The 11,532-nt window shown below is 37.4% G+C and overlaps 3 protein-coding genes across 5 annotated transcripts; 1 reads left to right on the top strand and 2 right to left on the bottom strand.

Annotated features, from left to right (window-relative positions):
* Positions 1 to 310: 310 nt before the first annotated feature.
* Positions 311 to 2,690, bottom strand: ndufab1b (NADH:ubiquinone oxidoreductase subunit AB1b). The gene is made up of 5 exons (XM_051105869.1): positions 2,491 to 2,690; positions 1,714 to 1,836; positions 824 to 911; positions 611 to 716; positions 311 to 510 (listed from the first exon to the last, which is right to left on the bottom strand). The coding sequence occupies exons 1-4, from the start codon at positions 2,659 to 2,661 to the stop codon at positions 625 to 627; spliced, it is 474 nt and encodes a 157-aa protein (XP_050961826.1). The 5' UTR covers positions 2,662 to 2,690; the 3' UTR covers positions 311 to 510; positions 611 to 624.
* Positions 2,691 to 3,260: 570 nt separating this feature from the next.
* On the top strand, positions 3,261 to 8,791 carry rpusd1 (RNA pseudouridine synthase domain containing 1). Of its 3 annotated transcripts, none has more exons than XM_051105866.1 (6): positions 3,261 to 3,495; positions 3,613 to 3,808; positions 3,908 to 4,031; positions 4,111 to 4,213; positions 5,024 to 5,125; positions 5,203 to 8,791. In XM_051105866.1, the coding sequence occupies exons 2-6, from the start codon at positions 3,627 to 3,629 to the stop codon at positions 5,571 to 5,573; spliced, it is 882 nt and encodes a 293-aa protein (XP_050961823.1). In that variant the 5' UTR covers positions 3,261 to 3,495; positions 3,613 to 3,626; the 3' UTR covers positions 5,574 to 8,791. The 3 variants fall into 3 exon arrangements, with proteins under 3 accessions (XP_050961823.1, XP_050961824.1, XP_050961822.1); XM_051105867.1 differs by having other exon boundaries at positions 3,261 to 3,534; positions 3,671 to 3,808; XM_051105865.1 differs by having other exon boundaries at positions 3,261 to 3,534.
* On the bottom strand, positions 8,792 to 10,491 carry dctn5 (dynactin 5). The gene is made up of 6 exons (XM_051105868.1): positions 10,331 to 10,491; positions 10,000 to 10,068; positions 9,786 to 9,904; positions 9,585 to 9,696; positions 9,402 to 9,504; positions 8,792 to 9,322 (listed from the first exon to the last, which is right to left on the bottom strand). The coding sequence occupies exons 1-6, from the start codon at positions 10,376 to 10,378 to the stop codon at positions 9,225 to 9,227; spliced, it is 549 nt and encodes a 182-aa protein (XP_050961825.1). The 5' UTR covers positions 10,379 to 10,491; the 3' UTR covers positions 8,792 to 9,224.
* Positions 10,492 to 11,532: the final 1,041 nt, after the last annotated feature.

Raw genomic sequence — 11,532 nt, 5'->3', positions numbered from 1 at the left:
TAGTTAATCAGCCACAATTTTTAAAATCTGCAACTAGTGAGCATAAGCACATGGAACAGTCTTGAAAACATGAACAATTGTGACAAATCTGCCTCACTATGTCAGACTGTCCAGAGGGGTTGAAATTATGTTATGTATTTTAAACTGGTGAAAGGATGCAGTATTTTAACAAATATTGCACAGCAGCATTATGTTCTTGTACTGACATTTACAAAGTGGCACTGACCTTGAATTTAAACTGCAGTAACACTGCTCATCCACTAGAGGGATCACAATAAGGCTTCATGTAGGGCATAACAAACCAAAGAACTACAATTTAGTCTTGGCTTTATTTTCAGCTCAAGTTCCCAAGAGTTTATAGTGACATTTTCATTAAATACAACAGTACAAGACAAGGCAGTTGACTCCATAAGCAAGAGACAGAAGAAAGTAGTATGACAGAAACTGGACACTGTGTGGATGCAGCAGATCCACATCCATATTGTTTAATACAGAGTCAATCCTCCGTACCTGCAAAAAGAAAAGGGAGGAAAAAAGACATAAGACTTCAGGATAAAATGACCAAGTAAGCTCTGGTTACGTAAGCATTCGTTTAAAAGGATGCACATACCATATGACTTGCTTCTACTCATACACATCTTTTTTATCTGCAATGTACTGTACGATCTCCGCAGGAGTCATAAGCTTCTCGGCCTCCGCATCTGGGATCTCAAATCCTGCGGACGGAACATTGTCTTTGAGTTTTGCCATTCAAATTAAATGTTCAGAAGACACATCACAGTTGTCATATGCTTTAATGCTAAAGGAACAAATCCATACTAACCAAACTCATCTTCCATAGCCATTATAATCTCCACCTGGTCCAAGCTGTCCAGACCCAGATCTTTCATGAAATGAGACGATGTTTGCAGCTTGAGGAGGAATAAAAGTTAGTCAGAGATTGGTGCCAGGAATATGCATAATCAAAAAATAACCTGCGCTAACAATTGGAGCAGATGTATTCTTATTAACATTAAAAGGACAGTTCACCCAAAAATGAAAATTCTGTCATTAATTACTCACCCTCGTGTCGTTCCAAACCAGTAAAACCTTCGTTCATCTTCAGAACACAAATTAAGATATTTCTGATGAAATCTGAGAGCTTTCTGACCCTGCATAGACAGCAACGCAACTGACACATTCAGGACCCAGAAAGGTAGTAAGGACATTGTTAAAATAGTCCATGTGACATCAGTTACGAGAATACTTTTTGTGCACAAAGAAAACAACAATAACAACTTATTAAACAATTTATTCTCTTCTGTGTCTTTGACGCACATTTCTGGCCCTTGAACGTGTCAGTTGCATTACTGTCTACACCGGGTCAGACAGCTCTCGGATTTCATCAAAAAGATCTTAATTTGTGTTCAGAAGATGAACGAAGGTCTTACAGGTTTGGAACGACATGAGGGTGAGTAATCAATCACAGAATTTTCATTTTTGGATGAACTATCCCTGTAACAAAAATTAATAAATACTGTAACAAATGTAAAGCTCATTGTTAGTTAATGCATTAACTAATGAGACATTTTATAAAGTTTTACACCAAATGAGATTAATTGAAATACATTATGTAGGCATGCAGTTTACAGTTAACACAGAAATTGCATATCATTGTCCTTCAATTTTCAGTATTTGGAGATTACAGTACAGTAAATATGAAGTATCTCTTACCTTCTCTGGATTGATCTTGTCATACAATTTAAGGACGTACATGACGCGCTCGTTGATGTTCTCTAAAGTGAGGGGTGGAAGATCCCCGTAATGCCGACAGAGAGGAACAGATGGACCTGAAATCTGGAGACATTCAAACATTTACATTCACTCACTTAGCAGATGTTTTGTCCAAAATGACTTACAGATGATGAACATAAGCACTGTACACAATACCAGGTTTATTAGAAAGAAAATTATCACACATAAACGGTGACCGAATCCATTAGTTTCTAACATTCTGTCTAATATTTTTTGTTTGTTACAGAAAAAAGACACTTTTGTCATTTTGAATTCTCTCTTCATTTGGCACAGAGAGATCTGGTCACTATTTACATTAATTGCATCTTTTCCATACATTCAAATGAAGTGTCTGTCATTCTGCCCAACATCTTATGTTACACAACACAAAATAAATGATGAAAAAAAAGTATCACCTTAATAATAACTACAGTAACAGATGCAAGTACATTGACAGAAGCAGTCATAATATGCATAAACTTTTGGCGTTTTATTAAGTTAACCGATCAGCTGTTTAAAATCTTCCAGGTCATTTGCATGGAAAACACTAATAATTTATGTAGATGTTGTATGTTGTGAATACACGCTGCTTTCACTTTGTATGAATCTCAGCTGTCATGCACGAATAGATTTGTCGGAAAGACACAGGTAGGTCACTGAGTAATCCAGCACTAGTAGGCCACACATACAAACATTCCCCATCTGCAGTAAGCTCACCCGCACTAGTTCAGTCCACCTCGTCCTCTGGCTGCATGAAATAACAGAGAGCGATCGCTGGTTTGAGACGAGCGGCGCGCAGGCGGATCTTGTGAGCACGCTGCCATGATTTAACCTTGCAGAGGCGCGAGCGACGGAGCGCACACAGTATGCAAGCGCACGGGACGCCATGTCTGTGAATTTCTATCCCACAATTCACTGCGATAAACTGGACATAAGTTTGACATGCGCGTGCGCATCTTGTCAGGGGACGTCTTCCGCGATTCAGTTCTTTTGAACAGTTCGTTCAAAACGGAACGAATCAAATTCTTTGAAAAGATCCGACTTAAACGAATGATTCGTTCAAAAATCATAGCCTGCATCCCAATGTGCATACTATCCATTCTAAATTCTATGTGATAGTAGTGATTTTCAAAACTATTTAGGGCAGATAGGGTGGATAGTATGCACACTGGGACGCAGGGATACATTGCAGTTAAAAGAACGTTTCTGCGAGTCGGTTCTTTCGAACAGTTCGTTTCAAAGAATCGACTCGAAAACGGAACTGAATAGAGTGAACGAATTGAATTCAAGTCATCGAAAAGATCCGACTCAAAAGAATGACTATTTCACGAATCAGAATTAGAGAAATATTTAAAATTTAAATATTATTAAATATAAGTTATATTTAATTGATTCCTGTTGAATTACATAATAGGACTATTTAATATAAAATACTCTGTATGCGCAATATAGTTGAGGCTTTTATTTTGAAATTGTTATGTCTGCCGGTTACGCATGGGATCTTACAGAAATGGTCTGTCAAAGTAAATTTATTTAATCTACGATGTTGACCAGAAACGAAAAGCAGTCAAAATAATACATTTTTTGTACAACCTAATGCTTCCTCCAATGGAGAAGGTTTGTTCGGCACAGAGAACAGATAAACAGAAGACTGGACGATAATAATCAATAACCAGCATGCTGCACAGAAACAGTTAAAGCTGGGTCAATAACAATACAGCGGTAATAAGCAAACATCATGTGCTAACTGTGCCTTTAATGGTCAGTCTTAATTATTCATTATATACTATTTAAATGTGTTGCAAATGGTGTCATAAAACTTCTTAATGTACCACACAGAATAACACTTAATCATGGAGCCTGCGAGCCTGGAGAACTTGTGTGTTTTGTACCACAGCGCAAACTATATAGTTGTCAACAAACACTGGGACATCCGGATTGACAGCAAAATGTGGTATGAGAAACAGACTGTCCAGAGTCAGCTGAAACATCGCTTCCCAGAGCTTGCAGATCCTGGCACCTACTATGGCTTCAGGTCTTTTTCCTCAACTTACTTTGTTCTGAGACAAACAATCATTTAAACAAGAAATGTATCTTAACAGTGGTTCATTCATTTTATTCTGATATTTTGCAGGTTTTGCCATCAACTGGATTTCTCCACAAGTGGTGCTTTGTGTGTAGCACTGAACAAGGCAGCAGCAGGGCAGGCATACCGCTGTTTTAAAGACAGGCTTGTTACCAAAGCTTATCTCGCTCTGGTACTGTAACATTCAGATGATTATTAGATGTATAGAAGGTTTTTCATAATAATATAGGGCATTTATATTTCCTGTGCAGGTTCGTGGCACTGTGGCTGAGGAGAAAATGACCCTGGAATTTGCGATCGGCAAGAACACGACAGAGGGCAAGACTCATATGATGTGCACTGAAGGAACAGAAGGTCAGAATCTCATTTGCTTCAAATTAAACACAAATTTTAACATTTTGTTCACCCAGAAAAGTGAAAAATTTGCTGACAATTTACCCTCAGGCCATTCAAGGCATAGGTGACTTTGTTTTTTCATCAGAAAGGATTTGGAGAAATTTTCCATTACATCACTTGCTCACCAATGGATGTTATGCAGCGAATGGGTGCCGTCAGAATGAGGGTCTAAACAGCTGATAAAATCATCACAGTAATCCACACAACTACAGTCCATCATTTAATGTCTTGTGAAGTGAAAATCTGTTTGTAAAATAAAAAAAATTCAACATTAAGACAGTTTAAATAGTCACTTCTTGCTAAAATATGAGTCCATAATCCATAATAATGTTTCCTCAAGTGAGAAAAGTTATTCCTCTGTTCTCAGCTCACATCAGTAATCCACTAACATTTGTTTAAAACTGTTCTGGGCTGTTTGTGCATGTAAACGGTGCTTGATCTGTGTATATTTCTCCTGATTCAGACCGTTTTTCCACTATAGAAAGCAATGTTAGGCTAGAGGACTCATATTTTAGCTTTTTCTCATCTGTTTGGACTCTCATTCTGATGGCACCCATTCACTGCGGCGGATCCATTGGTGAGCAAGTAATATAATGCAATTATATTAGAATATTTTATTACAATTTATCTAATTCTGTTCCAATGAAGAAACAAACTCTTCTACATCTTAAATACCCTGAAGGTGAGCATGTTTTCATTTCTGGATGAACTATTTCTTTAAACTAACAGAAATGCATTCATGCATCAATTTCATATTATGTGTGGTAGGTTGTGAGAATCCTAAGCCTTGTCAAACCGAGCTTACAGTTTTAGAGTATGGAGAATATGACGGAGATCCAGTCACAAAAGTGCTTCTGCAGCCTCTGACAGGTACAGTATCATCAACAATACAGATTAAACATTGTGTCAAAAATAGAAAAGAGTCTTAAGTATCGAAAACCTTGTAGGACGGACGCACCAGCTCCGAGTTCACTGCAGTGCTATTGGTCACCCCATAGTGGGAGACTACACTTACAGTCTACGCACAGACGATGCTCCGTATCGCATGATGCTGCACGCCTACTTCTTGCACATCCCACTAGAGCATGAACCCATCCACGTCACAGCCCCAGATCCCTTTGTACCCACCCTCGACTCCAAATGGGAACCACGAAGATGTGTGAATGTTCTGGAGGACTTACTGAAGAATATTTTGACAAAACCACAAATGGAAATCCAAGAAGAACCAGAGCCAGTGAACAAAAAGAGCAGCCCAGTGGAGAGTGAGGAGCAGCAGGCACAGTGTCAGCAGTGGTTATGTGAATGGAATCTGGACTGAAGAACCTTTGCGCTGTTTTACCAGTACAGTACTGAAGCTACACTGCAGTGTCCCCAGCTCTAAAAGGTAGACAGCAGCCAGCGCTCCTCAAGAACAGTATAGAGTAAGAACTGAAGGCATAAAGGAGTTCTAAAGCATTTGGCTGATCTTTGTATGAAGAAGAGCTCCGTGTGCAATAGTGTACATTATAGAGACCCCCCCATGTTTTGGTCAATTTGTACTACCATTCAAAAGTTTGGGGTTGGTAAGTTTTAGAAAGTGTTTTTTTTTTGTTTCTTTTTTAAAGAAAGTCACCAAACCTGCATTTATATGATCCAAAATACAGTTAAAACAGCAGTATTCTGAAATATTCTTACAATTTAAAAGACTTGTTTTCCAATTGAATATATATATATTAGGGACCAAGCACCAAAGGTGCTTAGACAATTATTGAATCTGTTAGTTTTCTTCTTCTGCTCTGGGATTTTATGGTAGCTCATAGAACTGTTTATGGGAAAGTTATGAAATTTGGCACATAGATGGAGAACAGTCTCAGTATTAACCATAGCAAATTTGAAATCTCTATCTCAAACTCTCTAGTGCCATCAATAGGCCAAATTTGCATACCAAATTTGAAATTTCTATGGGTCAAGATTTTTCACAATTTAGAATTTTGCGAAAAATCTAATTATTTGAACTCGTCTCAAAAGGTTTGTCTGATTTTCACCAAAATTGGCTCAGATCATCTTCAGACAAAAGCATGTTAGTGCATTTGATGACATTCAAAGAAAAACTGACATGAGGCTATATCTTCACAACTCTTTAGTGAATTCAGACCAGATTTTGTATGTGAGTAGTTTTGGCACAGCGCCACCTACTGGTCAAAATATATAAAAACTGACATTTTTTTGGTTTATAATTTCTGACTATTTTGACCAAAAATCAAAAGGGTGATCTAGTTAGATTTGAAGCAGAATACCGAATCAAACTATACCAAATTTAGCCTAATACCCTATATCAGCCATTTTGAATGTGGACCATTTTCAAATTTGTAGTAAAATGCTGTATTTTTCAAACGTTTTAGCATATTGTTATGAACCCATTGTGGGAAAGTTATGGAATTTGGCGCAGTTTGGCATCGTTAATCAGGCCGAAACTTTTGAACCGTAAGGTCTAAAAGCTCATTTTTTCCCCTCAGATTCTGATTTCCTCTGAATGCATAAGCATGTTAACATATTTGATGAAGTTTATGGAAAAATAGACAAGAGGCTATATCTCCGCAGATCTTTAGCGGATTCTGTTCAAAGTTGGTATGTGACCTGAATGCACATGAATAGTTTTGGCATAGCACCACCTACTAGTCAAAAGATATAAAAAAATAGACTTTTCTGCTTATAACTTCTGACCAGTTCAGCCAAGCTTGGTCAGAAGAGATTCAGAAAGGCATACTGAGTCAAATGATCTCTCTTCCTGTGTCTCCCTTTCTGGGCATTGGCCATTTTGAGTTTTGTAGTAAAATTCTTTATCAACTAATGTCTTTAACAGGGGTTTTTCAACCCTGCTCCTGGAGAGCTACCATACTACAGAGTTTAGCCTCAACCCTAATCAAACGCACCTGAACCAGCCTACTTTTTTTCAGGCCTACTTCTTTACAGACAGGTGTTGGAACTTATGCAGAGATTGCCTTAATACTGGGAGATGAGAGGGTATGTATTACTTACTATTGGAGAAAGCGTAACGGTAAACTTGGATAACATGTGCCTTAATAACAAATCACATTACAGCCTTGACATCAGTGAATTTCAGTCACAGTTGTGCAACACTCAATTAGACTGGAGCGATAGGAGTGAATGATAAGTGCCGTGAGCTGAATCCCATCTGTGGCAAAAAGTCAGTGACTTCTCTTATAAAACTGCATGTTTTTCAGTTGTAAACAAAAAATAGTTAAATCCAAACGTGTTGTCTAGTGTAAAACCTGTTGAAGATTAGCAGATAGGTTGTTGGTTTATTATACGATGAGCTGTTTCCTTTAAAACGCTTTTTATTCAGTATAGTGAGACCTCTCCTCCATTGACATCCATTCAGGCTTCTGGTCTCCTTTCTGTTAGCATTAGCCGTTTAGCTTTTTTGGCTAAAGGTTGCAGGCTTGCCTTCTAGTGGCTTTGACTTAAGTCTGCAGGAGGGTAGCTCTCCAGGAGCAGGGTTGGAGAACCCTGGTCTTTACTGAGTAATTAAAGACATCTTCGTAGCTCCTCATTTTACCTGTGTTGTGCCTGGCCCCCTTAATTGCTGCTTGCTGCTATATTTTAAAATGTAATTTGTTTCTAGGTATAAGGTTCTAGGAATAAAAAAATCTTACTGACCCTGAACGTTTGAACAGTAGTATACCTAATTTGAACAATAGAAATCAAAAGAAAAGGTAAAGCATGACATTGGACTGCAGAGAAAATGCTTTTTCAAATGCAAGTATGCTATGTGTACGAGGGGTATTGTTCATTGTATGAATGCATAAATGTACAGTTGTACATTTGTGCTTTTAAAGCAATAGAGATTTTAAAAATTTGTATGATTTTTTTTGTTTGTTTATTTTTTATAAATTTATTTTATTATTATTTTTTAAACTGTTTTGTGTGTGTATGTGTGGTCTAGAAGGGGCCAATTGTTTTCATTACACAAAGAGGCAAGTTACTGTATACGTGGATTAACAGTCTTATCAATTTCTCTACTTAAATTGTGTGAAGCATGTTTCTAAAAATCAATTCAAATAGACTTAACAATCCCTACCTCAAAAACTCAAAATGTTGCTTTGGCAAACGAGAAATAAGTGTGTCAATGAAGAGTCTGTCTATCTACAGAGTATTTTTTGCATGTCATCCTATATAGGTATTTAATTATTGGTGCAGTTACATTTACTGTTGTCTAGCAAACGTTCATGAACAAAATCCATTTAAATATAAATTCAGGATTGGTTCACATAAATTCAAATGGTCACATGAACTCACCACTTTAACCAACAGCAAGCTGCTTGATTTAAAAAAGTGACCTTTGTGTGAGCTACGCTGCTTACATTGCTACACTATCAACAATAGACCTTTTTTGCTCACCAAAATTTCACAAATGTGACTGCACCTTACCAAAGGAGCATCATGTTTGGTGAAGCCTGCAAAACATGCTGTGATCATTTCAAATGAGTCAGTATAGACACTATTGTTCTTTAAAAAAAAACATTTATTACCATCTGTAATCTGTCTTTACGAACAGAAAATGTTTAGTGTTGCAGAAATGGCAAAGTTGAATAAATAAAGGCCCTTCAGTCTAACAGCTAATCACTGTGTCATGATATTTTTCCCAGCCACACCAACAGGACTGCAGTGACATTATATGAGATTAACAGAAAGAAATCTAAAAATACTGACATGAAAAGACAGAGAGATATGGTGTTTTGTTTACAAGTTACATATTTTATAATTTCATATTCTATGTTAACATAGCCATGATCATAGCAAGGGATTTTTACTGCAAGTGTAAACAAAACTAATAGTGGTATTTCTTTGTTTTTTTTAATTTACAACCGTAAGTTAGAACTAAAGAGATGGTTGGGGGAATATTAGTCCGTATTGGTTCCTTTGGTCCCAGAATGAAAGTGAGCAAGACACAAACTAAATTTCAGTCCTAGATCTGGCTGAGAGGGAGGAATTTCTGGTAGTAACTCTTGGTAACGTCGATCATAAGTTCCTGTGTGCATTCAGGGAGCTCTCCTGAAAATAAACCTGAAATACAGAATAACAAAAAAGCTTAAATTATATTTCACCAAGTAATAAATAAAATAAAACATCTGAAGGTGCCCACCTGGACAGCCAGAGAATACTGTAAATGGAGGAACCACTGTCTCTGGGGGAAGGACAGTATTATCCAGTATCTTACAACAGTCCTTCAAGACACAGCGTCGACCCTTAAAAAAAAAGCATTGCAATTAAGCACCACCAGATCAAAATGTCAAAATGGGAGGATACAGATGAGAGAGCTACTTACGATAACACAGTTCTTCCCAATGTGGACGTATGATCCTATCTGTGCGGCGTTGACAACGCAGTCCTCCTCTATGAACACATGATCCCCAATATGCAAGGGGAAGAAAGCCACGCTGATGTACACAGAACAAGAAGAGTTAATCATACAAACTGTATCAGTTACAATACAGATGCTTTATAATAAATCCTAAGCAGTCCTCACCCTTTGCTGAATTTCTTGAAGGGAGGTCTGATCACACTACGACTTTTAATAACACAATGCCGACCAACTCTGACATTAGCAAGATCTCCTCTGATGATACAGTCATTCATCACGATAGTCTGAAGAAAAAAAAAATAAAATAAAGAGGTCATTTTATATAGTTACCACATAGCTAGGAAAAACAACAAAACGAAACAAATAAGAAAAAACTCACTTTTCCATTAAGGACAATGTTTTGACTCCCGCAAAGAACCGACTGTCTGCTGACTTTGTTGCCTGATGCCTGGAGAGATCAGATGTTAACATTACCATCACATGACGGTCCAGCTCTGGGCTGATTTGAGCATTTAATAAACACCATGTGCAAATAATACAAACTGGTAAGTTAAGACAAACTAACACTTGTGTGCTAGTGAATCATATTTGTTTATAACGTTACTACAATACACATTCGGTTTGCAGAGACATAATCGAGTCATATTCTGAATTTATGACTTGCAACCGCTTGATTCAGCTGACGGATATTGTCGATTTTATTAACATACCGTCTCGATGTATTCAGCCTTGTTGTATAATATTTCACAAAGCTCCATATCTGCACAGTTTGTTGTTTTGCTGGCTAACCGCTTTAGATGACCAGCAGCTGTCAACCGCTCCCTCGCTATTTCCGCTTCCGGTTAGAGCCAAGACATCACTTGTAGAACATAGAAATATGGCAAGGAGCTAACGTTATTTGTGACCCTGGACCACAAAAGTAGTCATAAGTAGCACGGGTACACAGTATTTGTAGAAACAGCCAACAATACCCGTATGGGTCAAAATGAGCGATTTTTTATTCTATGCCAAAAACATTAAAGAACACGTTCAGTGAAGATATTTTGTAAATTCCTTACCGTAAATATATCAAAACTTAATTTTTGCTTAGTAATATGCATTGCTAAGAACTTGATTTGGACCATTAAAGGCGATTTAAGTAATATTTTGATTTTTTTCCAACCCTCAGATTCCAGATTTTCAAATAGTTGTATTTCAGCCAAATACTGACCTGTCCTAACAACCATACATCAACGGAAAGCTTATTAATTCAGCTTAGATCATGTATAAATCTCAATTTCAGAAAATTGACTCTTATGACTGGTTTTGTGGCCCAGGGTCACATTTTACTTATTTCTGCTATAATTTCATTGCATATACACAAAGATTTTAGCGAGAAAATTAAATATGAAAAGCATGCATGTAACATGCATGACAACAAACATCGAACAGAAATGCAAATGTAAGTCTCGGTTCATTTACAAGTTCATTTATATTTTTGGTTGATAATTTATGCGTTTATTACGAATCAAATTTGATATATGCACGAAGTCATGCTATTTTTTTACATGCAAAATTGTGTAACCTGCCAGACGCTCTTTAACCGCATGATGGCGATGCAGTATCGTTTCACAGTTTTAACTCCCGCTGTCCCGCAGTACGGAGGCGGTATGATTTTGAAGCGAGCCTCATTAATCCACAGAGCTCTGCGCTTGTGGGCTCGAATCTCACCCACAATGCTGATGAGCTTTTTTATCCGTCTGTAAAATATTTATGTCAAAGTACTGCTGAAGTTTACAATGCAAACGTTAGTGTAGTATGCACTACAGTTACCCTAAAACTGAAAGAATTCTGTGGACTATGAATTTGGCTTGCACTGCTCTGCTGAAAAAAATGGCAGTTGCACTGGTTTTAATGTAAACTGTAATGGTTT

The sequence above is a fragment of the Labeo rohita genome, chromosome 3 (genome assembly GCF_022985175.1).
Source record: "Labeo rohita strain BAU-BD-2019 chromosome 3, IGBB_LRoh.1.0, whole genome shotgun sequence".
NCBI classification, from domain to species: Eukaryota; Metazoa; Chordata; class Actinopteri; order Cypriniformes; family Cyprinidae; genus Labeo; species Labeo rohita.
The sequence above is the reverse complement of the archived record's forward strand: the minus strand, read 5'-3'. Positions and strand labels throughout refer to the sequence as shown.